Below are 27,861 nucleotides of genomic sequence, written 5' to 3'. Positions count from 1 at the left end.
AAAACCTCTGGTCCCTTGTTGTGGACCCTGTGTGTGGTTTGCTTCATTAATGCAAAGGCTTCATTTTAAGATATTTCTGCCGATGCAATTACCTTTAAATGTTTAAAAAAGGAAATAGTCAAAAGGCGGGTAACTACAGGCCGGTTAGCTTAACGTCTGTAGTTGGGAAAATGCTGGAATCCATCATTAAAGAAGAAATAGCAGGCCATCTGGATAAGAATGGTTCGATTAAGCAGATGCAGCATGGATTCATGAGGGGAAAGTCGTGCTTGACGAACTTGTTGGATTTTTATGAAGATGTGACTAGTGCGGTTGACGGAGGGGAACTGGTGGATGTGGTGTTTTTGGATTTCCAAAAGGCATTTGATAAGGTGCCTCACAAAAGGTTGCTGAAGAAGATTGGGTCACACGGAGTTGGGGGTAGGGTGTTAGCGTGGACTGGGGATTGGCTATCCGACAGGAAGCAGAGAGTCGGAATCAATGGGTGCTTTTCTGGTTGGCAGATGGTAACTAGTGGCATGCCGCAGGGATTGGTACTGGGGCCTCAACTATTTACCATTTATATAGACGATCTGGAGGAGGGGACTGAGTGTAGGGTAACAAAGTTTGCAGACGACACAAAGATAAGTGGAAAAGTGAATCGTGTGGAGGGCATAGAAGGTCTGCAGAGAGATTTGGACAGGATGAGTGAGTGGGCGAGGATCTGGCAGATGGAGTATAACGTTGACAAATGCGAGGTTATTCACTTTGGAGGAAATAATAGCAAATTGGATTATTATCTAAATGGAAAAAATTACAACATGCTACTGTGCAAAGGGACCTGGGGGTCCTTGTGCATGAGACGCAAAAACCCAGTCTGCAGGTGCAACAGGTGATCAAGAAGGCAAATGGGATGTTGGCCTATATCGCAAGGGGGATAGAATATAAAAGCAGAGATGTCTTGATGCATCTGTCCAGGGCATTGGTGAGGCCGCAGCTGGAATACTGTGTGCAGTATTGGTCCCCTTATTTGTGGAAGGATATATTGGCCTTGGAGGGAGTGCAGAGAAGGTTCACCAGGTTGATACCAGAGATGAGGGGTGTTGATTATGAGGAGAGACTGAGCAGATTGGGTTTGTACTCGTTGAAATTTAGAAGGCTATGGGGGGATCTTATAGAGACCTATAAGATAAGATGGGCGGCACGGAAGCACAGTGGTTAGCACTGCTGCTTCACAGCTCCAGGGACCTGAGTTCGATTCCCGGCTTGGGTCACTGTCTGTGTGGAGTTTGCACATTCTCCTCGTGTCAGCGTGCGTTTCCTCCGGGTGCTCCGGTTTCCTCCCACAGTCCAAAGATGTGCGGGTTAGGTTGATTGGCCATGCTAAAATTGCCCGAGATGCATAGCTTAGAGGGATTAGTGAGTAAAATATGTAGGGATATGGGGGTAGAGCCTGGGTGGGATTGTGGTCGGTGCAGACTCGATGGGCCGAATGGCCTCTTTCTGTACTGTAGAGTTTCTATGATTTCTATGATAATGAAGGGGCTGGATAGGGTAGAGGTGGAGAGATTCTTTCCACTTAGAAAGGAAGCTAGAACTAGAGGGCACAGCCTCAAAATAAAGGGGGGTCAGTTTACGACAGAGTTGAGGAGGAACCTCTTCTCCCAGAGGGTGGTGAATCTCTGGAATTCTCTGCCCACTGAAGTGGTGGAGGCTACCTCGTTGAATATGTTTAAATCACGGATAGATGGATTCCTGATCGGTAAGGGAATTAGGGGTTATGGGGATCAGGCGGGTAAGTGGAACTGATCCACTTCAGATCAGCCATGATCTTATTGAATGGCAGGGCAGGCTCGAGGGGCTAGTTGGCCTACTCCTGCTCCTATTTCTTATGTTCTTATATTCTAAGCTTTTAAAGCTAACTTGACCATGTTTTAAACTCAGCAGGCATTCATTGAAATTACAATTAGAAATATTGGCCACGATTCTCCCAAAATTGGTGGGAGAACTGTTCTAAATCCCAACTGTTTGTCAGTTCAGCTTCTCCCCTGAATCTCCACACTGTGTGCAATGCAGAGGTCCCAGTTGTGAATCTTATTAAAAACCCAGGTGGTGGGGCCTATTCACGCCAGAGTTTGACAGTTCCGGAACTCTGCGCATGTGCAGTGGCATCGATCTGTCAGACTCCCCGTTTGCTGGACAGCTCGATCGCTGGCCAGCCCAGGACCCCCACAGTACTGCCTCACCAGCCACCCCCAGAGCCCAATTGCAGCCCCCACAGCAATTCCCGGGCTAGCCCTGACTCCCCCATGCCCCGGAGTGCCCCAATGCACGGCCCACCGCCCTCACCCCGGCAGACCACCTCTCCCGCTGACCCCCCCCCGGGGTCAAACACTCCCCCCCTGGGAGGCAGGCCCACCCTGGCAGACCACAGCCCCCCAGCCCTCCCCAATCGCTGCCCTCCCTCCATCCCAGATCGATCCTGTCTGCAGAGTGGCTGCGGGACCCCCCACCCCCACCGATTGTCCCCAGCCCCCGCCCACAATAGACCTCACCCCCTTGGCACTGCCTAATGCCCAATGGGCAGTGCCAAGGTTCCCCCTGGGCATAGGCATTTTGCCCCCTGGGCAGTGCCAGGGGGCATAGGCTGGCACTACCAGGGTGCCCACGCCCAGGGGACACCACCCCCCCGCCGTCCGACCCACTGGGGGGGTCCCGATTGCCCTCTCTTCATTCTGGTGGGGTCTCCTGCTAGTTCTCCGAACGTGTGGAGCTAGTCAAAACCCTGCCGGAATGAAGTACTCCTGGCAGGGTGGGAGATTCAGTCGGGACCTGAAAGTTACCGATAATGAACTGCTAAACATATTTAAAACATATTTTAAAAGATCCAAATTACTTACCTGCCTTCTCGGTGGTTTCCAGCGTTGGTCTGACCGCCAACTGTTCGCCGGCTGTGGGAGATGCGCATGCGCTCTCGCCACAAGGCCGGCGACACACATCTCCCACCTTGACCCGCCAGGAAGGTTGCGGGTCGCGATGGGAGAATCGTGGCCAGGCTTTCTCAGAGGTCAAAACAAAGCTTTTCATGGCCACAAACAACTTCAGTACGAGATAACAAAAAGCTTATAATTCTGTATTCTGTATTCTGTGACTAAAACTGATGTTTTTAGTTTTTTGGGTCAAGTCTGTTTTCGAGACCTGTTCAGTAGGACTGGCAGACAAGCCAGTGTCTCTCTCTTTTCTTTGTCTCTCCCAGTAATCCTTTTATTCGCTTTCGATAATGTGTTAATTTTAAATTATGCACAATAAAAAAAATTCAACGTATCAGTGCTGTCTTCGTCTATTCTGAGGAATGAATGGACCCGACATCCCTCTTTCCCAAACTGGACAACATCTGACTCACTGATCTTCCTTCGCATCATCATCTCAATCCTGCAAATCTTCACATTTAAATCTTTTGGTTCCCCCGATTTAATATTTCCCTGGCGCATTCTCCATGGCAATGCCTCGACCAATCAGAATTGATTTGCCAACCAATCAGCATGCTTTTCTCATGCAGTATGAATTAGGACGGCACGGTGGCACAGTGGTTAGCACTGCTGCCTCACAGCGCCAGGGACCCGGGTCTGATTCCCGGTTTGGGTCACCGTCCGTGTGGAGTTTGCACATTCTCCCCGTGTCTATACGGGTTTCCTCCGGGTGCTCCAGTTTCCTCCCACAGTCCAAAGATGTGCGGGTTAGGCTGGTTGGCCATGTTATATTGCCCCTTAGTGCCAGAGATGAGCGGGGTAAATATGTAGTGTTACGGGGATAAGATCTGGGTGGGATTGTTGTCGGTGCAAGCTTGACGGGCCGAATGGCACTGTAGGGATTTTATCATTCAATTTTAATTGTTGCTCCATTTGAAATTTGGCATTATTTGTGATGGCAATTTTAAAATGCCCAATCCTGTCAATCGCCAACAACAGACCACAGTGTTTTCAAATATCCTGCAACACGCGAACACTTATCGCTGGCTAGAGAAGCAATCAGTACAACTTAGTGCACCGCACTACTCATAACCTCACTGTAGGTTACCTTCAGCAGTCTCCCCCTGAGCTGGGATTCAAAGCTGTTCCTTTGGCCACTGTTGTTTTCCAGCAAAAACAAAGCACCAAAATGATTTTTGATTTGATTTATTATTGTCACATGTATTAACATACACTGAAAAGTATTGTTTCTTGCGTGCTATACAGGCAAAGCATACCGTTCATAGAGAAGGAAAGGAGAGAGTGCAGAATGTATGCTGCAACTCTACCTCCTCGTCTGCCAAAGGATCGGAGCGGGCGAGGGTCCGACAACGGAAATCTCAGTTGACCTCGGGCGGGAATCGCCAGTCTCATGCGAGACCATAAAATCCTGCCCGTAGTATTACAGTCATAGCGAAGGTGTAGAGAAAGATCAACTTCATGCAAGGGAGGTCCATTACCAGCAGGCAATATTATAGATACTCAAAAAGGAGAAACCCCACAGCACTATTGGGAAAAGACCAGGGAAATGTTGGGATTGCTCTTTCAAAGCGCTAGTACAAGCATGATGGCTTGAATGGCCTTCATCTGTGGTGTACGATTCCAACATTATCCACGTCACCACATAGTAGGTGGGAAGGCCTCAATAAAATAAAACTACTGGTCCTTTGGTTTGGATTTTCTTATCTTGTGTGGCAGTACAGGCCTCCACTTGAAAATTTCAGAAGTTTCACAATTGAACTCAGGGGCCAAGTGCAGAGGTGCATCCTTTGAGCTACTCTTTGATTCTTTATTCTGGAGGAAACCCGATCTGCGGAGGCGATGGCCTAGTGGTATTATCAATGGACAATTAATCCAGAAACACAGCTAATGCTCTGTGGACCTGGGTTCAAATCCTGCCACAGCAGATGGTGGAATTTGAATTCAGTCAAAAATATCTGGAATTAAGAATCGACTGATGACCATGAAACAATTGTCAGAAAAACCCATCTGGTTGACTACTATCTTTTAGGGAAGAAAATCTGCCGTCCTTACCTGGTCTGGCCTACATGTGACTCCAGAGCCACAGCAATGTGGTTGACTCTCAACTGCCCTTGGGCAACTAGGGATGGGCAATAAATGCTGGCCAGCCAGCAATGCCCATGTCCAAAGAATGCGTAAAATAAAATTCCTCCACATATCTGGCCCCGTGCCACATTCCTCAGGCCTTGCTGTGGATTGGGAATGCCGAGGGACCAATGTGCACACCTGTCCCTGCTGAGGTCAGGTTCCCAATTTTAAATTAAGGACAAGAATCAGATTTCCTCCCACGCACCATTTTTGTCTGCGGGTGGGGGCTTTTCAATGCACAGTAAAAGCACACCGGGTTTGAGAGCTTGAAATGGAAAGCCTGCTGAGGAGTGGGCAACACAGTGGTACAGTGGTTAGCACTGCTGCCTCACAGCTCCAGGGACCCGGGTTCGATTCCCGCCTTGGGGCACTGTCTGTGTGGAGTTTGCACATTCTCCCCATGTCTGCATGGGTTTCCTCCGGGTGCTCCAGTTTCCTCCCACACTCCAAAGATGTGTGGGTTAGGTTGATTGGCCATACTAAATTGCCCCTTAGTGTCCTGGGATGTGTAGGTTAGAGGGATTAGTGGGGTAAGTGTGTGGGGTTGTGGGGATAGGGTGGGATTGTTGTCAGTGCAGGCTGGATGGGCCGAATGGCCTCCTTCCATACTGTAGGGTTTCTGTGATTCTATGAGTTGGGAATATTCAGGATATTGAATTTGATAATTGGCCATGATCAAAATGAATGGCCGATAGAGCTCGAAGGGCCTGCTTCTAGTTTCTATTCTGCAAGGTAAATGTAAAATGTTTGCATCCTTTCAAATGTCATTATTTATGTATTACTTTATCACCATGTAGATGTGTTTTTAGTGCAGTGATTCATCATAGCAACCTGGCCTGTAAGTTGACCCTTACGTTGACTAGCTTTGTTTAATTGTTCACTTTCACTGCACTATTTTTCCAATGGAGAAAGTACCATAATGCAGTGAAAACTGTGACAATATGTCCTGTCAGCCTGTCCTGCCATCCGTTGTACTGTGTTTCAAATGAAGTTACGGCTCTGGCTGATTCAAAAGATCTGCTTTCGACTTTTGAAGAAGTATAACTAATCATTTACTGATGGGCACTTTGCTGGCAAATTGAAACAAACACCTTTGCTTTTTCCCATCCCAGAGAGCAGCCTATTGTTTGGACAGCTGTGGAGTGTCTCTCCACTGCCCCCACCCCCACCCTGGCGGAATGTTAGGCTGAGTTTCAAATGCTGCTGTGTTTCAAATTAAAATTGAATGACAGTTTCTGGTGTGTTGATACAAGCATTACAAGGGTTTCTTCACATGGAAGAATGTATTTTCTTAGTATCTCAGTGTGTTTGACAGAGGCTTTTGTTGGATTGTGAGAGGTTTCCCATTTCATAGAATCGCTACAGTGCAGAAGGAAGCCATTCAGTCCATCGAGTCTGCACTGACTCTATGACAGAGCATCCTACCCAGGCCTTATTCCCGTAACCACATGTATTTTACCCCGTTAATCCCCGTAACCCACATATCCTGGGACACTAAGGGACAATATAGCATTGTCTATTTACCTAACCTGCACATCTTGGGACTGTGGGAGAAAACCAACGTAAATTACACAAAGTCACCCAAGGCCAGAATCGAACCCGGGTCCCTGGCGCTGTGAGGCAGCAAAACTAACCACTGTGCCTCCCACTTCTTCCTCAGAATGTAAAGTATGTTCCATTGATATTCCATGAAATCTGAGAACGAGAGATAGTGAATGCTAGTTAAATAGCTATGGAGGAGGCAGGGGCTAGTGATGGGATGGGGGAGTGAGGCCATTAAGTAATGTTAGGAGCTGTGTCACTGTCGTCGAGAACTGAGGTGGGCCTTGACACCAGCCCACCTCCGTACCCGGACTCTTCCTGCGTTGGTTCACCACTCTCCCTGAAGAAAGCAACAAAGATCCTGGGCAAAGCTGTGCATCAGACAGGAGTGCAGTTCGCGAACCGGCCGGTGGCCCAGTCCGTAAAACACGTTCCCAAGAGGAAAGTCCAGTCCACAGGAGCCCATTTTGTGGAAGAGTGCAGAAAGGGACAATGGCCAGGATTTGATGGCCCGACCGTGGAGTGTCTCTCCACTGCCCCCACCCCCACCCTGGCGGACGCAGTGGACCATTTAAATTGCCGTCTACTTTGGCGGGATTGTAATATCCCGCCAGGCAGGAGGGATGGTGAAATCCTGGCCTACGTCTCATCAGTCCTAGTTGCGGCATTTCCGTCGCTTGTTCGAGGTATCAGAGAGCCCCCCCCCCCACCGCCCTCCCCCCCGCCCCGTTAAAATGTGCCACGCTCCGGCTTTTAATTCAAATTTTTAGAATCCTACGGTGCAGGAGGAGGCCATTCGGCCCATCAGGTCTGCACCGACCACAATCTCACCCAGGCCCTATCCCCATAACCCCATGCATTTACCCTAGCTAGTCCCCCTGACACTAAAGGGCAATTTAAAGTCAAGTAAAGTTTATTTATTAGTCACAAGTAGGCTTACATTCACACTGCAATGAAGTTACTGTGAAAATCCCCTAGTTGCCACACTCCGGCGCCTGTTCAGATACACTGAGGGAGAATTTATCATGGCCAGCACACCTCACCAGCACATCTTTGGACTGTGGGAGGAAACCGGAGCACCCGGAGGAAGTCCACACAGACATGTGGAGAACATGAAAACTCCACACAGACAGTGACCCAAGCTGGGAATCGAACACAGATCCCTGGTGCTGTGAGGCAGCAGTGCTAACCACTGTGCCACTATGTCTCCCTTAACATTTAGCATGGCCAATCCACCTAACCCCATACATCTTTGGAGTGTGGGAGGAAACCGGAGCACCCGAAGGAAACCCACGCAGTCACGGGGAGAAGGTGCAGACTCCACACAGACAGTGACCCAAGCTGAGAATCGAACCCATGTCCCTGGCGCTGTGAGGCAGCAGTGCTAATCACTGTGCCACCATGCCGATTGTCATTGCCGTAATCACCATAGAAAACAATTAGGCTGCAAATCGTAATCCTTCACTCTCACACTGTTTCCTGGCCATCTAGGAATGTCAAATCAATTAAAAAACGATTTAAGAATAAAGCAAAAATTATACACTCTCTCCCCGGTGTACTCGATTAGGAGACAATGGATATGTGAGAATGATTTTCCGATATGGCTGAGCTTGGGAAAGAGCCAGTTAGATGTTGAGCTTTGCATTCAGAACCATCACATCGAAACTCCGAAATAAGATGACAGCCACAGGATCCCTCTGAGGCATCTCATTGTGTTATTCTCACTGTATTTGAACACTTTGGGTGAATGAAAAGTCTTACAACCGTGTCTGATGAGCCTTACTTAGGCTGTCTGAAGGCAAGTCAAAATGTCTCATTATTAAATCAAATCTGTTCCGTGATTAGAATTTAAATTAAAAAAAACAAAACATTGCAAACCTCATGGCAGTGTTAAAAATGGCTCAGCTGTAACTCCAGGCTGCGGAAGTGTAAGGTGAATTCAATTCGCGTGTCGCGATATAAAGGTTTGGGCATCTGGCCTTCATCGCAAGAGGATTTGAGTACATAGGAATGTTTTGCTGCAATTGTATAGGGTGTTGGTGAGGCCACACCCGAGTATTGTGTGCAGTTTTGGTGTCCTTATCTGACGAAGGATGTCCTTGCTATAGAGGGAGCACAGCGAAGGTTTACCAGGTTGATTCCGAGGATGTCTTTTGGGGAGAGACTGAGTCGGTTAGGATTATATTCACTGGAGTTTAGAAGAGTGAGAGGGGATCTGATAGAAACTTATAAAATTCTAACAGAGTTAGACAGGGTAGATTCAGAAAGAATGTTCCTGATGGGAGAGTCCAGAACTAGGGGTCGTAGTTTGAAGATATATTCGAACTGAGGTGAGGAGAAATTTCTTCACCCAGAGGGCGGTGAATGTGTGGAATTCACTACCACAGAATGTAGTTGAGGCCAAAACATTGTCTGATTTCAAGAAGAAATTAGCTATAGCTCTTGGGGCTAAAGGGATCAAGGGATATGGGAGAAAGGGGGATCAGGATATTGAATTTGATGATCAGCCATGATCATAATGAATGGTGGAGCAGGCTCAAAGGGCCTCCTCCTACTTCTAGTTTCTATGTTTCAGCAGTAGAGATATTATCCCATGTTCAGACTTGCTCGTGGCATGAAGCTCACTGTGCCGTCCAGTGCAGTTACGAGATCGCTCAGCAAGAAGCTTGCCGCTTCCTACTAATTGCTCAGAAGTTGTGACATGGCAAATATGCATGAAATACTTTGCTGACCTGTGTAACCAAACCTCCTGGTCTTGCCAAAGGCCTTTGCATAAGCATTTGGGGTGCATCTGGACTGCTGGTTTAAAAAGTCGTCGGGAACCATGAATACGTACCAAACACCGGTCGCACTTCTGTCCCAGCACGTTGGACTTGCACTGGCAATGGCCAGTGTGCGGCTCACACGCCTCACTGAAGGAACCGTTCATGTTACAGTCACAAGCTGAAACAATACAAAAGGTAAAACCGTAGATGAACCAGCTGGTGAGCCAAAGACAAGGGAACATTTATCACGGAGAGACTGAGTAAACTGGGACTATACTTATTGGAATTCAGAAGAATGAGGGGAGATTTTATAGAAACATATAAGATTATGAGGGAATAGATAAGATAGAAGCAGAGAGGTTGCTTCCTTTGGCAGGTGGCACTAGAACTACGGGGCAAGGCCTCAAAATAAGCGGGAGCAGATTTAGGACTGAGTTGAGGAAGAATGTCTTCACCCAAAGAGTTGTGAATCTGTGGAATTCCCTGCCCAGTGAAGCCAAGGTGGCAATGGTTAGCACTGCTGCCTCACAGCGCGAGAGACCTGGGTTTGATTCCCAGCTTAGGTCACTGTCTGTGTGGAGTTTGCACGTTCTCCCTGTGTCTGCGTAGGTTTCCTCCGGGTGCTCCGGTTTCCTTCCACAGCCCAAAGATGTGCAGGTTAGGTGCATTGGCCATTCTGCATTCTCTCTCAGTGTACCCAAACAGGCGCCGGAGTGTGGCGAATGTGGGATTTTCACAGTAACTTCGTTGCAGCGTGAATATAAACCTACTTGTGACTAATAAATAAACTACTACAACTACGACAGTTGAAGCTACTTCATTGAATGTTTTTAAGGCAAGGATAGATAATTTTTTGAACAGTAAAGGAATTAAGGATTATGGTGAACAGACGGGTAAGTGGAGCTGAGTCCACAAAAAGATCAACCATAATCTTATTGAATGGGCCAGATGGCCTACTCCTGCTCCTAGTTCTTTTGCCTGTAGATGGCACTACATAGCACCATTCCAACGAGGGCACTGACAGCATTTCTTTGCAGATTGTTAAATTTAATTTTATACCTATAAATCCCAACAAATATATAAGGCTAACAGCCAGCTGTTCAGTCAACAGCCTTCTGCAAAATAGTTGTCAAATAGCCATTACTCCCCACACAAGATGCTGTGCTCCTTGAGAGCGTGTGAGATTGGGTTTTTAGCATTTTGATTAGAGCTGGTGTAATGGTTTATCTTTCAATCTTCAAATCTGGTGAAAGTGCTGCTCTCTTACAGCTTCCCTTATTTCACTCAGATTCCCACCGATCATGTCTGTGGGACTTGTTGGTTCGAGTTATAAGGACAGGCTGGATAGACTGGGACTTTTTCTCTGGAGCGTAGGAGGCTGAGGGGTGACCTTATAGAGGTCTATAAAATAATGGGGGACACGATCAGCTCGATAGTCAATATCTTTTCCCAAAGGTAGGGGAGTCTAAAACTAGAGGGCATAGGTTTAAGGTGAGAGGGGAGAGATACAAAAGTGTTCAGAGGGGCAATTTTTTCACAGAGAGGGTGGTGAGTGTCTGGAACAAGCTGCCAGAGGTAGTAGTAGAGGTGGGTACAATTTTATCTTTTAAAAAGCATTTAGACTGTTACATGGGTAAGATGGGTATCGAGGGATATGGGCCATATGCAGGCAATTGGGATTAGTTTAGGGGATTTGAAAAAAAAGGTGGCATGGATACGTTGGGCCGAAGGGCCTGTTTCCATACTGTGAACCTCTATAACTGGCCACAGATAATGTGCCCCCCCGCCCCGGTATTGAGGAGAAATACACAGGCGCAGAACAAGGAACAACATCAACATTTTCCAACTCTCAGAATAATGAACGCGCTCATGCGTTCTCATCAAGAATGACCAATTAAAAACGGGTGAAAGGTCGTTGACCTGGAGTGATTGAGGCGGAAACGCTGGGATCGTTTAAGACTTATCTAGATAGCCACATGAACAGACTTGGATTAGAGGGATACAAACGAATGGTCTAGTTGGGCACATGAGCGGCGCTGGCTTGGAGGGCCGAAGGGCCTGTTCCTGTGCTGTATTGTTCTTTGTTCTTTGTTACCTCCATATCACTCCACAGACACTGCCGGACCTGCTGAGGGGCATCACACAGAAACTTATAAAATTCTAACAGGGTTAGGCAGGGTAGATTCAGAAAGAATGTTCCCAGTGGTGGGGGAGTCCAGAACTAAGGGTCATAGTTTGAGAATAAGGGGTAAACCTTTTGGAACTGAGGTGAGGAGAAGTTTCTTCACCCAGAGGGTGGTGAATGTGTGGGAATTCACTCCCACAGAAAGCAGTAGAGGCCAAAACATTGTCTGATTTCAAGAAGGAATTAGATATAGCTCTTGGAGCTAAAGGGATCAAGGGATATGGAGGGAAGAGGAATCAGGATATTGAATTTGATGATCAGCCATGATCATAATGAATGGGTGAGCGGGCTCAAAGGGCTGAATGGCCTACTCCTGTTTCTAGTTTCTATACTTTTAATTCTGCCATTTTCAACTTTTATTTCAGTTTTCCAGCATCCGCAGTATTTTTACTCATCCCACTCCAGCCCTCACATGGGTATTTTAGCACTGAATGGCCCCCGCTGAGATCTTCCCCATGGTTGGGAAGGCTCACCAGGTATAATTGGACAGCCACCAGCTGAGGCTTTCATCAAGATCTCACCTTCTCAACTTTGCCCCTGAGGTGTGGTGATCCTCAGGTTAGATCACCACAGTTGCCCCTTGGAGGGCAAGAGCAGCCTGTGGTCATCTGGCTTTTACCTTTCACTGTCAGAGACAGAGGCCTGCATTGAAGGTCTGTCCTTTTATCCTCAGGAAAGAAATCACAAATTTATGCGGGTGCCTCCTGCTCAGTGCTGGAACATTAGGAGCGAGATACAGATTGGCTTTTGGTCATTCATTTCCCATTTTATCTGTGGTCAGGACCTGTCTTCGCTCATTCCGTTCCAAAGTTATAGAAAATTGTAATAAAGGGTTTTCAAAGTTCTCCCCTTTCCCCTTCTGCCCCGTATTTCACTTCTAACTTACCACGGCAGTTTTTAGCGATGGTTGCGTCGCCATAGTATCCGTCCACACACCGCTCGCATGATCTTCCGACTGTGTTCCCGATACATTGCAGACATTCCCCCGTCACTGGGTCGCAGTTTCCCGGGGCTGATGGGTCGACGTTACCATTGCAGTCACATGGCGCACAGGACTCTCCGGGTGCTGTTGGGTTTCCGTAGTAACCGTCGGCACACCTGCACAGGAAGAGAATTTACAAACGAGTGTTGAAAGCTGTGTAATTTAACCCGGTTCGGTGTGACCTTTCTCGCACTTTTTATTTGCAACGCTGAGGCCAGTTTGGGGCACTCACCAATTTGTTGTCCTGCTGCCCGAGAAAACGCACAAGTGGAAAGGCCACCCAAGAGATGGTAAATCCAAAATCACTGCTTTCAACCTGAACATCTATCATTGTTCTTGAACTTAATGATTCTTGGGTTAAACAAATTAAGTTTATAACGTTAATGATTATTACTGACGTTTTACTTCAGGCCTTGGGAGCAACAATCTCGAAAGACACTCCAGTGTAGAGCTGAGGGAGTGCTGAATTGTTGGAGGTGCCGTCTTTCAGATAAAGCAAGGTCCCATCTGCCTGCTCAGGTGGATGTAGGAGAACCCCAGGCATCGATTGGCCGGATGCCGGTTGCAAATGCCGCTACAGGCCCACCCCCCACCCCGCTGATATCTCCCGGCCTGCTGCGCTACTCGAGCACCGCAGCAGGCTGGGAGAAGAGGGGGCGGCACGGTGGCACAGTGGTTAGCACTGCTGCCTCACAGCGCCAGGGATCCTGGTTCAATTCTGGCCTCGGGTCACTGGCTGTGTGGAGTCTGCACGTTCTCCCCATGTCTGCATGGGTTTCCTCTGGGTGCTCCAGTTTCCTCCCACAGTCCAAAGATGTGCGGGTTAATTTAATTGGCCATGCCCAATTGACCTTAGTGTCAGGGGGATTAGCAAGGTAAATGTGTGGGGTTACGGGGATAGGGCCTGGGTAGGATTGTGGTCAGTAAAGACTCGATGGGCCGAATGGCCTCCTTCTGTACTGGAGGGATTCTATGATTCTATAATCCTGACCATTATCTCCTAATCTATTATCTTGAATGGTTGATCAAATTATAAAGAAAGTAACTTTGTAGGTGGTAAAGATTTGCTCACAACTTAATCACAAACCGTTTGCCGATATTCTCTTGGTTCTTCCTATTACCTGTCACATCTGGTTCCTGCGTATCCCAGTTGGCACTGGTCACATACGACGTCTCCTGATTTGTTTAGGTAGCAGGTGGGGCTGAAGCTGGAGAAATAATACATAACATTAGAAAGGCTTAAAACATCAGCTTGCCCATACAAACGACACCGAGAGGGTAAAAGAATGCAGAACTTTCAAATAAAGTTAAAGCCAACTAAAGTACTGGTCTTCCATCGATGGGACCTTGTTCGGTATCCAGTTGTAACGACCTTAATCAGGTAATTGAGGTGGGCCTGTTAGAATATGAACTCCCTGATTAAGGGCCAAACTGATGGGCCAATCAGGGAGCCTCTTGCTTTGTAGTGAACCAGGAGTGTCAGTTCCTCTGGGACACCTAGCGCAGACTGCTAACTGAAGGCACTCTGTATGCTGCTGTCAGACTTGTAAATAAGTTGATTTTGGTGAAGGGACTTCTGCCTCCGAGGACCTATTCCACCAGTTCACACTGATGGGATGCACTGGCTGTGGGGATTCATTGTGATAAAGTTGGTAGGGGGAGTGGGGCGGGCGTTGGGGTTAAGATTCGTCGCTGGATGAAGCAAATGGAGTCCCAGAATTGGAAAGTGCCTCATTTTTCAATGAACATTGTTCACCGTTAGATTTTTCCCACGACAGAAAAATAATGCTTCTGCAGTTAGGGATTGTGAAGAGGTTGCTTATGAAGAGATGAAGAGAGCATCCCGGCCAGGATTTTCCAGGCTCCGCGTGGTGGGTTTTCCAGCCGAAGGCAATGGCGTTTTCCATGGCACACTGGTTGCACCACCAGGGAACCCACCCGCCAACGGCAGGCCACCTCCACCGCCAGAATAACCGCGGCGGGGGACCGGACCACTTTGGCCTCTGTTTCTATTGAGGTCTGGCAGTGCATCCCTGCCTCTGAGCCAGACACTTCTGGTTCAAGTCCCTCCACAGGACTTGATGTCCAAAGCTGGTAAATCCATAACACAGCCAAATCGGTTGAGTTTCAATCTGCAAATCCTTCCAACACACGCCAGTGGCAGGTGGCAAAAGCAGGGGAGATTCCTGGTCAACCAAGTGATGGGAAGAAAGTTGGATCCTCTGCCATCATTATCTACGGGTGGGAGTTTCCGGCCATTCCCGCTGATAGGATTTTCCGGTCCTGCCAATGGCGACCCCCTGTCAAAGGTTCCCCAGAGGTGGAGGGTAGGAACAACGGGAAACCCTGTTGACTGCAGTGAGACTGGAAAATCCTGCCGCCAGCCAACGGCAAGCCACCTCTGCCACTGCAAAACACGATGTGGAGATGCCGGCGTTGGACTGGGTACACACCACAGGGGGACAGAAAATCCTGCCCTATGGCTCTGGACTACAACATGCATGGGCCAAGTGCTGGTAAATGGGATTAGATGGAAGGTCAGCTGTTTCTCACGTGTCAGTGCAGACGCGATGGGCCAAAGGGCCTCTGCTGCATTGTATGATTCTATGATTCTATAAAAGAGCATGTTGCCAAAGCAACTCAGACTCCCTGAATCAAGTGTAACACACCACTATTTCTATCACAATAGTTAAATTAAAATATTCAACTCTTTCAATTTATAAATAGTGGTTAAGTTTAAAGGAATTGTTTATCCAGAATGGTTGTTACATTCTAGTTTCAATATTGCTGCAAAAACAGACTATTTGAACAAAGCCGGGCAGTTAACTGTTCCATGCTACATGCCTCCCCCAATCAGAGACCACGTGCCAACCAATCAGCACTCTCTTCTCATGCAATATAAATTGTTGTCTTCCTATTATTGCTGGTGAGTCCAAGATGAAAAGTTTTGATAGCATGTCTCTTTTTTTCAGCAACACTCAAGTTCTGCACTGCCAAACAACTATTCTATTTTCACTTCCAGCATTCCCGGAGTCCAAAACTTGGCTCCAAAACAGATAATTTATTTTCAATCAATATACAATTATTTCATCTTTTAGCTAAGTGTCCAAATGATAATACAACCTTGAATCTTTGCTTCAGACCCCAATCATTGAACCTAAATTGGGATTTTTAGCATGGTGGCCACATTTGAGGACTGGACAATAGGTTTGGGCGTAGATTTAGTCACATTGTTTTATAGTCAGGTTATGGGATAATTTATCCAATGCTGTGAAATGCTATTATACCATCACAGGACATCAGAAATCCGCTAAAAGCTCTAAGTGGCATGGCGGCACAGTGATTAGCATTGCTGCCTCACAGCGCCAAGGACCCAGGTTCAATTCCGGCCTTGGGTGACTGTCTGTGTGGAGTTTGCACGTTCTCCCCGTGTCTGCGTGGGTTTCCTCAGGGTGCTCCAGTTTCCTTCCACACTCTAAAGATGTGCGGGTTAGATGGATTGGCCATGCTAAATTGCCCCTTAGTGCCGAAAAATTTGGAGGGTAAATATGTAGGGTAATATGTAAAATTGGGGATAGGGCCTGGGTGAGATTGTTGTCGGTGCAGACTCAATGGGCCGAATGGCCTCCTTCTGCACTGTAGGGATTCTATGATTAGAGGTTTACAGCATGGAAATAGGCCCTTTGGCCCAACTTGTCCATGCTGCTTTTTTTTTAAACCCCTGAGCTAATCCCAATTGCCCGCATTTGGCCCATATCCCTCTATACCCATCTTACCCATGTAACTGTCTAAATGATTCCACATGATTTACACAGAATACTTGTTCAGAAAGGAATCGTCACATTTGTAGTGAATTTCCTTGTTATCACCATGATAATAGTTACCAAGCAACAGCATTGAGAACCCCCCCCCTTGCAGTGCAAAGCACAACAGGCTTACTTGTTGGAGGAAATGTTCAATGGGCAAGCACAAGGTTGGCAATCCTCGGCCGTTCCTCTGGTGGGATCACCAAACAAACCAAGGGAGCACCGATCGCAATTTGGGCCAGCAGTGTTGTGTTGACATCCCTGGAAATGAAGAAAAGACTTGCATTTATATAGCGCCTTTCACACCATCAGGTCATCCCAAAGCATTTTACAGACAGCAAATACTGTTGCAACGTGGGAAAAGTGGCAGCCAATTCACGCACAGCAAGCTCCCACAACCAGCAAGGTGGATAAAAAAAAACTGCCAATCTTGTTTTCTGCTGCCGATTGAGCGATACAGCAGATCACTCCATTGCTTTTTGTTGAAATAATGCCATGGGATTATCTACATCTACCGGAGGGGGCAGGCAAGAGCTTAAGATCTTGTCCAAAAGACACTGCAGCAGTCCCTCAGTACTGCACTGGGGTAAGCCTAAGGTCAGGGGTCAGCAGCCATTTCTATCTAAAGAGCCTTTGTTGTTTATACGTCTGACTCGAGTATACTTTTATACTTTGCCTAAAATAAAAACCATTGAGAGTCACAGGAGCAGAATTCAACCTAACCCACACATCTTTGGAGTGTGGGAGGAAACCGGAGCACCCAGAGGAAACCCATGCAGACACAGGGAGAATGTGCGAACTCCACACAGACAGTGACCCAAGGCCAGAATTGAACCCAGTACCCTGACGCTGTGAGGCAGCAGTGCTAACCACTGTGCCACCGTGCAGCCCCGGATGAATTGGACAAATAGCTTCGGATAGAATGATTGATTTGCGAACATGATCAAATCCATGCTTATTTTTTCTAGTATCTTCACACTCACTGCTTTCCCCCCACTTTGGGGAATGGTGTGGAAGTGTTCGAAGGCCATTTATCGACACTCCTTTAAGGCTAACAAGTCCTGGAGTGGGGCTTGAACCGCGAGTTCCAGGCTCCGAGCTCAGACATAGGGCACTGCCTCCTACAGAATACGTGTTTTCAATTTATGCATCATTGTGTGTTCTGGAGCGGGATTTGACCCCTGATCTTCTGACTCAGAAGAACGAGTGCGGCCAACTAAGCCAAAGCTCTGACAGAGATTCCTTTCAAATATAAAAGCAGGGGAGAGAATTGGCTGAATGCAATCGCGAGTTCTTCTCTCCCCTCACCAAGTAATTTAAAATGGTAATTAGTGAAATATCTATAAATAATGTAGCATTCCATCATACAATAGAATAGAATCATTGAATCCCTACAGTGCAGAAGAGGTCATTTGGCCCATCGACTCTGTACCGACTCTCTGACAGAGTGTCTTACCCAGGCCCTCTCCCCTACCCTATCCTTGTACCCCACATATTTACCATGGCTAATCTATCTAACTACATATCTCTGGACACTCTAGATGATATTTTCCCGTCCCGCCTGCCACAGGAATTGTAGCGGGCTGGGGACGGATCATGCAAAGGCCCGTTGAACTTGGGTGGATTTTCCAATCTTGGGGTGAGCGCGGCCGGAGAATTCCGCCCTAAGGGGCAATTGATCATGGCCAATCAACCAAAGTTGCACATCTTTGGACTGTGGGAGGAAACCGGAGCACTCCCCACGCAGACATGGGGAGAATGTGCAAACTCCACACAGACAGTGAACCAAGCCGGGAATTGAACCCGGATCCCTGGTTAAAAAAAACCTAAAACATATCTAAAGGTCGTAAATACACAGAGCCTGACCACAAGTTTGTTAATCTCGGCCTGGCCAGTTACTCTCCGCTTCCCTTACCTTGGCATGGAACTTCACTCAAAAATACAAACCTTTAAGTCACGTAACCCGGACGCTACGAACAAAGATGCCATTTCTTGGTACCACCCTTGTTTAAGGAGGATTGTGCAAAGAGATGTGAAATTCTACCAGAACTGGTTCCTGTCCAGCATAATAACAATGTTCTACTTTTAGCATTCCACTTCATATAGAATTGCAGATAATTCACATCAACTGGAACTTACCAGGCAGGTGCCGTTGGTGTCACATTCTGTGGCATGGCCGTTGCATTCACACTGTTGACAGATGCCACCAAACAATATTCCATCAACACGATAGAAACCTGGGATACAAGACTGTTGAAAAAGAATGACTAAGTACCAAATTCTCACTGCAGAGCTATCTTGTAATATTCCAATCCCCTGCCTTTTGCAATTCAGGTGATAATTCCAAAGATGGTTCTTGGATTCTGTTTTTTTTTCCCCAAGTGAAACATGGTCAATTTTCTGGGTGCATTTTATTGGGAGGAGGGGGGAAGCTACGCCCCACTAATGGCACAATTCTGGAAACAGCCAACGCCTTTCCCCCAGACACCACCAGAAAATGAGGTTCCCCTATCCCCAGAAGAAAATGTACTGCCTTTTTAAAATGGGGAAACACATTATTTTGGGAATTCATGTTCACCGGGGGAAAACTGAATTTTACGAATGAAAATACATCAACAATGGCACAGGAAATTGCTCAGGTCATTTTCTTTGGGCCATAAGATTCCTGTCACCCAAATTGTATTTAGGATGTGCCTTGCGTAGATGACAGCGGAGATCATGCTCCCCATCCAATGGGATCAATGAGGGGCCCTCAGTCATTTTCAGGTCAGGATACTGGGCAAGCAAAGAGCAGGCACAGAATCACAGAATCCTACAGTGCAAAAGAGGCCCTTCAGCCCATCAAGTCTGTACCGATGTATGAAAGGCCCCGATCTGCCCACCTAATCCCACTTGCCAGCACTTGGCCCATAGCCTTGAATGTTATGGTGTGCCAAGTACTCATCCAGGTACTTTTTAAAGGGTGTGAGGCATCCTGCCTCCACCACCCTCCCAGGCAGCGCATTCCAGGCCGTCACCACCCTCTGAGTAAAAAGGTTTTCCTCAAATCCCCCCAAAACCTCCCACCCCTCACTTTCACTTGTGTCCCGTCATAACTGACCCTTCAACTAAAGGGAACAGCTATTCCCTATCCACCCTGTTCATGCCCCTCATAATCTCATAACCTCAATCAGGTCACCCCTCAGTCTTCTCTGCTCCATTTATTTATTAGTGTCACAAGTAGGCTTACATTAACACTGCAATGAAGTTACTGTGAAATTCCCCTAGTTGCCACACTCTAGCACCTGTTCAGGTACACAGAGGGAGAATTTAGCATGGCCAATGCACCTAACCAGCACGTCTTTCGGATTGTGGGAGGGAACCGGAGCACCTGGAGGAAACCCACGCAGACACGGGGAGAACGTGCAGACTCGACACAGTCACCCAAGTTGGGAATCGAACCCATGTCCCTGGCGCTGTGAGGCAGCAATGCTAACCACTGTGCTGCCATGCTGCCCATACAGGGGCCGTTAAAGTTGGGGGGTATGAAGCACAAAGGGGCCCTTTAGTGTGGATGGGAACATTCATGCTTCTCCATGCATTGCCAAAAATGAGTGTTGCAGTGTTATTTTTCCCTTTTTATCAGTGGGAGCTACAGCTGAACCTTCAAGGGGAGCTGCTTATCGAAAAACTCAATACTGACTGCAGCTCTAACTATTCCCAGTTCCATTGAAAGATCAGCAGCTTGAAACATTAACTCCGTTTCTCGCTCCACTGATGCTGTCAGACCTCTGGGGCTTTTCCAGCTCTTTCTCTTTTTATGTTAACCTTGGAACTGTGCCACATTAGACAAGGTATGGGGTGTCACACGGGATTTTCTTTTGTTGAATTATAGATTCCTACAGTGCAGAAGGAGGCCATTCGGGCCATCGAGTCTGCACTGACCACAATCCCACCCAGGCCCTATCTCCATAACCCCATGCATTTGCCCTAGCTAGTCCCCCTGACACTAAGGGACAATTTAGCATGGCCAATCCACCTAACCCACACATCTTTGGACTGTGGGAGGAAATCCACGCAGACACGGGGAGAATGTGCAAACTCCACACAGACAGTGACCCAAGCCAGGAATCGAATCCTGGTCACTGGCACTGTGAGACAGCAGTGCTAACTACTGTGCCACCGTTTAAGCCATCGTATTAATCATCTTTTTAATGCATGATCACTTTTTTTTAACTATAGAATCCTACAGTGCAGAAGGAGGCCATTCAGCCCATCGAGCCTGCACCGACTACAATCCCATCCAGGCCCTGTCCCCACAACCCCATGCATTTACCCTATCTAGTCCCCCTGACACTAAGCGGCAATTTAGCATGGCCAGTCCACCTAACCAACACATCTTTCGGACTGTGGGAGGAACCCGGAGCACCCGGAGGAAACCCACGCAGACATGGGGAGAATGTTCAAACTCCACACAGACAGTGGCCCAAACTGGGAATGAACCCGGGTCCCTGGCGCTGTGAGGCAGCAGTGCTAACCACTGTGCCACCCTGTAACCATGTAACTGTTTCTTTCTGAGGTACTAATAAATGTAGACCGGCTGTGGTGTAACCTTGCGTGCAGGGTCTGTCTCATGGTGGCAACATTGAGGTAGAAAGTGAACACAAACCAATGATATCTGGAGAACTGAACTGAACTGCACTGTGGCCTTGACGATGCAAGGTAAAAGTTACAGATAGTGGAGCAGGGAGATCCCAGTATTGACGAGGATGACCCATCTGTACCGAACAGGCCGAACAACGGTTGGCCAGAAGGCCGCCCACTGTCAACAGTCCCTACAAGACAACAGAGGTATCAACCTTCACCCATTGGTCAGCAGGGTCTTGGCACTGTACCATTAGTTTGTAGTCCTGTATACAGCTGATACACTATGTAAAATGGCAACGGGCATGTCAAAGTTAGAGTCAGGTGAAGATCCTTATAGACACTTCCTAAAGGTATATCAGATGGCAGGGTACTGGACCCCAATGAGGGAAAGAAAAATAACTGTTGCTTTTTAGCTTGGGGTCTAACATCTGTGCAGCACTCCCAAATGAAGGAAAGTTGGGATGGGTGACCAGCGACGCACTGAGTTTGAACAGTAATGGGCTGAGGAATAGGGGATCCTTTTAAATTGCTGGAAGCAGTGAGACAAGGACCCCTAGAAAGCCCTGAGTGATTCTGCTAAGAGATTGTGGGCAGCATATCGTGGTGCTCACATAGGCCTGGTTTGGGTCTGAGCTGGGAGCAGCCTAAAGCCACTGGCTATGGACACTAATAGCCCACTTATTCCATTTTTACAATCAGCTTTTGAGGATTTTGACCCAGAGGCAATAAATATGCCTCATTCTGAAAGTTTGAAAGTTTATTTATCAGTCACAAGCTTACATTGCACTTCAATGAAATTACTGTAAAAATGCCCTAGTCGCCACACTCCAGCACCTGTTCGGGTCAACGTACCTAACCAGCACGTCTTTCAGAATGTGAGAGGAAACCAGAGCACCCAGAGGAAACCCATGCAGACACGGGGAGAACGTGCAGTTCTCCCAGTTTTGGAGATTGACAAAAGTGTTCAAGATCATAGAATCCAGCAGTGCAGAAGGAGGCCATTCAGTCCATCAAGTCTGCACCAACCACAATCCCACCCAGGCCCTATCCCCATAACCCCATGTATTTACCCCAGCTAGTCCCCCTGACACTATGGGGCAATTTAGCAAGATCAATCCACCTAACCCACACATCTTTGGACTGTGGAAGGAAACTGGAGCACCCGGAGGAAACCCACGCAGACACGGGGAGAATATGCAGACTCCTCACAGACAGTGACCCAAGCCGGGAATCGAACCTGGGTCCCTGGTGCTGCGAGGCAGCAGCGCGAACCACTGTGCACCAATTCTTTGAATGGACTAAAGCAGGCTTTAATTTGTATGGCAGAAAGGTATAGCTAAACAAAGGTATAAAGAAAGAGTCCACAGGAACATCTTCACTGTTTGAATGATTTGTCCAGTCACTCCAAAGTCAAGGACAGAGGCCTCGAGGGTGGATTGATCATCGAGACGGACTCTGACTTGCAGGGAAACAAAGCGACCGGTATTATTGTGAATTTGTATTGTTGGCTATTGGTTTAATAAAGATGTAGCACATATCGTGGAACAAAATCCAGGTTGTTGTCCACCTTTGGTAGAGGCGAGAGCTTTCAGACGAAGAAGAGTGAAATGAGGGTTATTATGCGATAGAAAGATTCTGCAACCCAACTCTGGCCGAAGGTTCACAGGAGCGGAGTCTTAAGATTCAGAAAGATAATGATGGAGGCGTGTGCTTCATAAATTGCATCCTTTATCATGACATTTCAGCAAAATCTGCGACACTGAGAAATTAAGGCATGCTTGACCATCATGTGAGGCTATTCAGGTGCTGTGAATACACAAAATGTTGCTATTTGTATTGCAACTAATCCATTATCCGTGAAAATTCTCCAAACAATAACCTCAGTGAAAGAGTCCATTACATACTTAATACTGACTTTTTCCAATAAAATAGAAATCATAGAATGATTGACCACTTTTCCTTGGTGAGAATAATCTTAAGCACCAACATTTGTTCATGAATTAGAATTGAACAAGTTAGCAGGTTGACATGAATGAGATCCTCGCTCGATTTAATTTGCAAGTCATTACGGCTACGTGACTCCATGTACATTTGACATGTCACAGCGACCCTTTGTTTTTGAAAGGTAAATTGCTTAAATGGTAACATTCTCAGTGAAGCGGTGGAACAGAGTTCTAGACACACCATTCGGCAAATCTTTGACAGATACTCAGGCAGAATTCACTGGAGCAGGGCAAATCATGCAAAGCCCAATTTGTCTTACTGGGGAGGCAACGGTGTAGTGGTATTGTCACTGGGCTAGTAATCCAAAGACCCAGGGTAATGTTCTGGGGACCCGGGTTCGAATCCCACCATGGTTCTTGACCTATTCCCCCTCATCCCGGGTTTCCGCATTCCGCTGATTTCTGTCTGTGTAGTTTTTTTTTCCTGTCGTTTTGGCTGAAGTGGTACACACATGTAAAGCAAGGGTAAGTGAAGTGAGGTGCACGCTGATTGGACACAACATTGACTGTGAGAGCCGTGCGCTGCCTCTGTGTCCATAGTGTAAGGATGGGATTTTACAGCCTCGAGCGAGACTGGAAATTCCCGTCCAAGGTCAACGGACATTTCCGTTGTCCGCCCCTCGCCCGCTTCGATTCCATGGCGGGCGGGGCGGTAGAATTCCAGCGTAAATATTTGAATTTGATGATGGTTCCATTAATACAACAATGACCAAGCATTTTCTATAACTCATTATGAAATATTCGGCGTGTATTAAATGTATTCAATCTTATTGATGGGGTGATGGTCAGTGAACAAGCCTGATTTCAACCTTGCGGGTCACTGAGATGAAGGAGGGCCACTCCTTCGGACCACTCACCGGCCTCGATTGCCCATCACTGGTCAAGATCATCACGTACTATGTAGCAGTAAGGAAGGTAAACACGTAGAAGAAAACTTGAAGAGGGAAAATGACCAAAATATTTTGATTCGAAACATCATGCATTAGGAATTCTGTTTTGACAAAACACAGATCAAATTAAAGTTGCCAGGATATCAGAATGGAAGATGTGTTTATTGTTTGGATAATGTGCACGTGTGTGTCATTCCTAGCTCTTGACAATAAAAACTCTTAGGTCGCGATCTTATCTGCCGCTCATGCCACGCTCCTGCTGCAGCGAGGTTGGAGAATTTTGCACCCAGCCGAATCTCCGTTCACTGCAGCGGGATGGGAAAATCCCGCCGGCGTGAACGGTGGTAACATTCCAGCCGTATCTTTTTGTGACTATCATTTTCGTGTTCATGACTGGTGATCTGCCTATACTTGGGAAGGGAGGGAGTTCTGAAAGGTGATGAATTCTAAATGCACACATTGTCTGCCACAGAAGAGCCAATTTTCTTTTAATGTCCTCTATCTAACACTAACAATATCGGCGTGAGGATGTACCCAAATGATGAGGGTTTTCTTTATTACAAAGAAAATTACAGCACAGGAACAGGCCCTTTGGCCCTCCAACCCTGTACCGACCATGCTGCCTGACTTAACTAAAACCCCCTACCCTTCCGGGAACCATATCCCTCTATTCCCATCCTATTTATGTATTTGCCCCTTCAAATTAACTATCGTATCTGCTTCCACTACCTCCCCGGGAACCATATCCCTCTATTCCCATCCTATTCATGTATTTGCCCCTTCAAATTAACTATCGTATCTGCTTCCACTACCTCCCCCGGCAGCGAGTTCCAGGCACCCACCACTCTCTGTGTAAAATACTTGCCTCGTACATCTCCTTTAAACCTTGCCCCTCGCACCTTAAACCCATGCCCCCTAGTAATTGACACTTCCACCCTGGGATAAGCCTCTAACTATCCACTCTGTCCATGCCCCTCATAATCTTGTATTCTATCAGGTCGCCCCTCAACCTCCGTTGTCCCAGTGAGAACAAACCAAGTTTCTCCAATCTCTCCTCACAGCTAATGCCCTCCATACCAGGCAACATCCTGGTAAATCTTTTCTGTACCCTCTCCAAAGCCTCCACATCCTTCTGGTAGTTACCTCACAGGAAATGCCAGAGTAACCTGGTGGGCATTCACAGTGTTCCACATCCACTGCTGGAAGAATGTCGATGGCATTGGGGTTCGCAACGTCCAAGGTGACAGAGCTCAGCCTGAAAGTACAAAAATTGGGATAATTCACACCGTTGTAACGACTTAAAAAGGTGAGGTGGATCAATTGTGAGTTTTTTAAAGAAAAATATAACCAATGCCGACTTAAACCAGAGAGGACAAACTAAGCTCTGTGTAACTTCATCCCCCATAGCCCTGCCTCAATCCACTCCTCCTCATTCTGGTGACTAACGAGCCAGAGAGTTCCCACTTCCCCACTGCACTATTTTCCAGAATTCCAGAATATGGACCCAGACAGTTGAAATCAGGCAGCTAATCAGGGGATGAAGGAAGTGGGAACAGGCAAAAGAACAAAGTCAGAAGAAGGATAGTTCAGTAGAAGGTTTTAGATCTGAGGGGGTTATACAGATGGGGAGGAGTGAAGGCATTAAGAGATAAAGACACAGAGGCATGGAAACAGGCCCTTCGGCCCAACTTGTCCATGCCGCCCAGTTTTTACCATTAAGGTAGTCCCAATTGCCCGCATTTGGCCCATTTCCCTCTATACCCATGTAACTGTCTAAATGCTTTTTTTAAAAGACAAAATTGTACTAGAGAGTGGCCATAAAATCCCGGCCTTACACTTTGGACACAGAGGGAGCGCACGGTTCAATGTTGTGTACAGTCAGCATGGGCAGGTTTAATGCTTTCTGTGCACTGTAGGTCATGATGTTACAAGAACAACAGTTCCTGCCTGCAGTCTACAGAGTCAGCAAACTTGGCCAGTGGGAGAAACGCTTAGAGACGTGTCTGGGGTGTTGTCGAGTGGATTTGGGGGAAGAGGCTGAGTAAGGGAAATAAATACTGAGGGAGGAATTGAATGGTCCTGGAAAGGACCAGGAGAAATTACATGTCAATGGGGATAGGTCGGAAATCATGGTAAAGAGGACAGAATGCACAGCGATTGCGGAGATTGTTAGCTGGGTGCTCCAGGAAGTACGGAAAGGGAGGGGGGACAAAATGGATGAGAAGGAAGAACTGGGTTGGGTGGTGAAGTGGGGTGGACGGCAGAGAAAAGAAAAGCGGGTGGATGACTGTGATGGAGAGAAAAGAGGTTGGAGAATTTGCTTCACGGTGTGGATAGGAGGAAAGGAGTCAGTTCAGACTGAGAGGGAATAGTGAAGGAGAGGGTCGGGATAAACTGAGAAGATGGACAAACAAAAGTTGACTAAATAAAGAAAAGGCACTTCCTCTCTTTAGCCTGAGAAGCTGGTAATGGACCCTGTATTGGAGACAATGATTATTCTTTTAACTGAGTCATAGAGTCATATAGCTATTCAGCACGGAAACAGGCCCTGGCCCAATTTGTCCAGGTTTCCTAAACTGGACTAGTCCATTTGCCTGCATTTGGCCCAAATCCCTCTACTCCTTTTCTATCCGTGTATCTGTCCAAATGTCTTTTAAATGTTGCAATTGTACCCACCTCTACTGCCTCCTCTGGCAGCTCATTCCACATACACATCACCCTCACTATGTGTGAAAAAGTTGCCCCTCAGGTTCCTTTTAAATCTTTCCCCTCTCACCTTAGAGGTGGCACGGTGGTACAGAGGCAGCACAGTGGCACAGTGGTTAGCACTGCTGCCTCATAGTGCCAGGGACCTGGGTTTGATTCCTGGCTTGCGTCACTGTCTGTGCGGAGTCTGCACGTTCTCCCCGTATCTGTGTGGGTTTCCTCCGGCTGCTCCAGTTTCCTCCGAAAGTCCGAAAGATGTGCTGGTTAGATGCATTGGCCATGCTAAATTTGCCCTCAGTGTACCCAAACTGGCGCTGGAGTGTGGCAACTTGGGGATTTTCACAGTAACTTCATTGCAGTGTTAATGTAAGCCTGCTTGTGACACTAATAAATAAACTTAAACCTATGCCCTCTAGTTTTGGACTCCCCTACCTTGGGGAAAAGACCTGGGCTATTCACCTTACCTATGCCTTCACGATTTTAGTAAACCTCTATTAGGTCACCCCTCATCCTCTTACACTCCAGGGAGAAAAAGTCGCAGCCTATCCAGCCTCTCCTTATAAGAACATAAGAACATAAGAAATAGGAGCAGGAGTAGGCCATCTAGCCCCTCGAGCCTGCCCCGCCATTCAATAAGATCATGGCTGATCTGATAGTGGTTTAGTTCCACTTACCTGCCCGCTCCCCATAACCCTTAATTCCCTTATTGATCAGAAATCTATCTACCTGTGACTTAAACATATTTAACGAGGTAGCCTCCACTGCTTCAATGGGCAGAGAATTCCAGAGATTCACTACCCTCTGAGAGAAGAAGTTCCTCCTCAACTCTGTCCTAAACTGACTCCCCCTTATTTTGAGGCTGTGCCCTCTAGTTCATTTTTCCTTTCTAAGTGGAAAGAATCTCTCTGCCTCCACATATAATTCAAACCTTCCAGTCCTGGTAACATTCTTGTAAATCTTTTTTTGCACGTCTCACTTTCAGCAGCCATTAAGGATTCTAGGATGGAATTATACCTTGTGGAGGCCAAATTGAGAAGGAGTGTCAACTCTCATAAACCAGTTCTGTTTTTACAATAATACGGCAGCTCCCATAAACATTATTTCTTGTGTAATCCCTCAAGCTACCCGATTTATTGAACTGATTTTCACAATGTACTCTGGTGGGATTTGATCTCATGGCCACTGGGCTGCGAGTTAAAATACTGCAATCACTGCATCACACTGGGGTAAGCTTTCAAACACAACTCAATATCTTGAAGG

General features: G+C 47.1%; 1 protein-coding gene across 1 annotated transcript in view; it reads right to left on the bottom strand.

Moving 5' to 3' along the window:
* lama1 (laminin, alpha 1) overlaps positions 1-27,861 on the bottom strand; it is a 288,354-nt gene that overhangs the window by 162,672 nt on the left and 97,821 nt on the right. Inside the window, exons 16-21 of the mRNA XM_078216990.1 lie at positions 25,039-25,150; positions 18,516-18,626; positions 16,510-16,637; positions 13,692-13,778; positions 12,475-12,686; positions 9,475-9,581 (exon numbers count right to left, since the gene is read on the bottom strand). Coding sequence (XP_078073116.1) covers positions 9,475-9,581; positions 12,475-12,686; positions 13,692-13,778; positions 16,510-16,637; positions 18,516-18,626; positions 25,039-25,150 — 757 coding nt within the window. The remainder of the gene's footprint in view (positions 1-9,474; positions 9,582-12,474; positions 12,687-13,691; positions 13,779-16,509; positions 16,638-18,515; positions 18,627-25,038; positions 25,151-27,861) is intronic.

Source organism: Mustelus asterias, chromosome 7, assembly GCF_964213995.1.
Source record: "Mustelus asterias chromosome 7, sMusAst1.hap1.1, whole genome shotgun sequence".
NCBI classification, from domain to species: Eukaryota; Metazoa; Chordata; class Chondrichthyes; order Carcharhiniformes; family Triakidae; genus Mustelus; species Mustelus asterias.
The sequence above is the reverse complement of the archived record's forward strand: the minus strand, read 5'-3'. Positions and strand labels throughout refer to the sequence as shown.